This window comes from Penaeus vannamei, chromosome 3, assembly GCF_042767895.1.
Source record: "Penaeus vannamei isolate JL-2024 chromosome 3, ASM4276789v1, whole genome shotgun sequence".
Taxonomy (NCBI): Eukaryota; Metazoa; Arthropoda; class Malacostraca; order Decapoda; family Penaeidae; genus Penaeus; species Penaeus vannamei.
In genome coordinates, this window is record NC_091551.1 from 38,650,086 (window position 1) to 38,652,585 (window position 2,500).

Sequence of the window (2,500 nt, forward strand, 5' to 3'; positions counted from 1 at the left end):
CATCTCCCATACCCACTCCCCGCCCCTTCTCCACCTCCTCCCTCTTACACTTCCCCCTCCGCCTTCTTTTCATTTCCCTTCTCCCCTCCCTCCCCACCCCCTCACCTTCCCCCTATTTCAACCTCCCCCTCTCTACCCCCTCTCACACCCCTCCATTCCCTTTAATCCCCTCCAATCATCCCCCCCCATCCAATCTTCTTCTCTTATTTCCGCTCCTCCTCCTTCCCTCACTCCCCTCCCCCTCACCCTCCTCCCCTCCTCCTTCTATCCTCCCTCCTCTCCCTCCTTCCTCCCCTCCCTATCCTCTCCCACCTACCCTCCCCTTCTCTCCCTCATCTCCCTCCTCTCCTCCCCTCCTCACTCTCCTTCTCTCTCCCTCTTCCTACCCTCACGTTTCCCCGTCGGATAACCACTTTCCCTCCCCTCTCTCCCTTCTCCTCCATCCTCAATCCCCTGCCTTTTCCCCTCTCCTCGCTCCCCTCCCTCCTTCACTCATCTCCTGTTCCATCCTCATTCCACTCCACCCCCTCTCCTCCCTCCCCCATCACCTCCTTCCACCCCTCCATTCCCTCCCTCTCCTCCTTCCCATCCTTCCTCACACCCACCCTTTCATTCCCCACCAACCCCTCCCCTCTATCCTCTCTCTGCCCTCCCATCCCTCTAACCCACTCTCTCCCACCCCACCCACCCACCTCCACCTCCTTCCCCCTCCACCCTCCCTACCCTACCACCTCCCTCCACCTCCCACCCACCCCCACCCTCTACCTCCACCTCCCTCCCCCTCCCACCCTCCCCTCCCACTCCACCTCCATTCCCTCCTTCCCCACCCACTCCACCACTCCACCCCCTCCCCTACCCATCCTCCCCACTCTACCTCCTCCCACCTCCCTCCCACCATCCCACACCCATTCCCTTCCCTCCTTTCCCACCCTTCCCCACCCACCCATCCCTCCCCTCCCTCCCCACCCTCCCCACCCTTCCCCACCCACCCAGGTCGTCGTCACCCTAGCCACGGTGACCATCTTCTTCTTCTGCAGCCTCTTCCCCTTCAGAGTCCTCACGCTGTGGATCGTCTGGACGCCCAACGAGACGATCAAGGACGTCGGTGCTCTGCGCTACTATAGGTGAGGGCTGGGTGGGATGGACGGAGGGAGGGGAGGGAGGGAGAGGGGGAGGGGTGGAGGAGGGAAGGGTAGGGGTAGGGGGAGGAGGGAGAGATGGGGAAGGAGGGAGCGGAGGGTGAAGGAGGGGGAAGGAGGGAGGGAGGGAATGGGACTGGGGGAAAGTGCTCTACTATAGGTGAGGAGTGGGAGGAAGGAGGGTGGAGGGAGAGGAGGGGAGGGGGAAAGGAGGGATGGGGATGGAAGGAGGGGGTGGGAGAGGGATGGGGGAGGGAAGGAGGGAGGAGGGTGAAGGAGGGAAGGAGGAAGGGGGAGGAAGGAGGAAACAGGGTGGGAGCTACTATGGGTGAGAGCTGTGAGGGAGAGAGAGAGAGGGAAGGAGGGAAGAAGGGGATGAGGGAGAGAGGGAAGGACAGGGAGGGAGTGGAGGAAAGTGATCTGCCCTACTATAGGTGAGGGCTGGGAGGGAGGAGGGAGAGGGGAAGGGAAGGGAAGGAGGGAGAGAAGGGGAGGGAAGGAGAGGAAGGAGGAGGAAGGGGGGGAGAGGAGAGATAGAAAGGAGGGGGAGGGAAGGATGAAGGGAGGGAGAGAAGGGGGAGAGAAGGATGAAGGGAGGGAGAGAGGGAGGAGGGAAAGAAAGAGAGGGAATGAGACGGGGTGGGTGAAGGGGAAGGTGCCTTGAGCAACTATAGGGGAGGGCTAAGTGGGAGAGGGAAGGAGTGAGGGAGACGGTGGGAGGGTGGGAGGGTTTCGGGAGGGCGGGAGGGGAGGGAGGACAGGAGGAGGAGGGGGAAGGGAGGGAGGGAGGGGACGGGAGGGAGGGAGGGAGGGCGGAGGGCGGGATTGCGGGAGGGAGGGCAGGGAGGGAGGGAGGGAGGGCGGGAGGGAGGGAGGGCGGGAGGGAGGAGGGAGGGAGGGAGGGAGGAGGGCGGAGGAGGGCAGGAGGGCAGGGAGGGAGGGGCGGGAGGGAGGGAGGGAGGGCGGGAGGAAGGAGGGAGGGAGGGCGGGAGGAGGGCAGGAGGGAGGGAGGGAGGGAGAGAGAGAGAGAGAGAGAGAGAGAGAGAGAGAGAGAGAGAGAGAGAGAGAGAGAGAAACAGAGAGAGAGAAACAGAGAATAAGAGTAAAAGAGACAGACAGACACAGACAGACTATATATCATTCCACTCACAAGCAGGTTGGGGAAGAAACTGATAATAATCATAAATAAACACAGTATATTAAATAGAACAAGGGACATACAGGTAAAATCTATCTATATCTAAATGATAATAATATTCATAAAGAAGACTTAGAAATGTCGATTGATAGATAGACAGATAGATTGAATTTTAGATCAATAGACATTTTAGATAAATAAGAAAGTGTAGATAGATAGATAG

General features: G+C 59.8%; 1 protein-coding gene across 1 annotated transcript in view; it reads left to right on the top strand.

The window, feature by feature from the left end:
• The window catches only part of LOC113803252 (uncharacterized), an 11,769-nt gene that overhangs the window by 1,081 nt on the left and 8,188 nt on the right, over positions 1 to 2,500 (top strand). Inside the window, exon 2 of the mRNA XM_070138843.1 lies at positions 994 to 1,124. Coding sequence (XP_069994944.1) covers positions 994 to 1,124 — 131 coding nt within the window. The remainder of the gene's footprint in view (positions 1 to 993; positions 1,125 to 2,500) is intronic.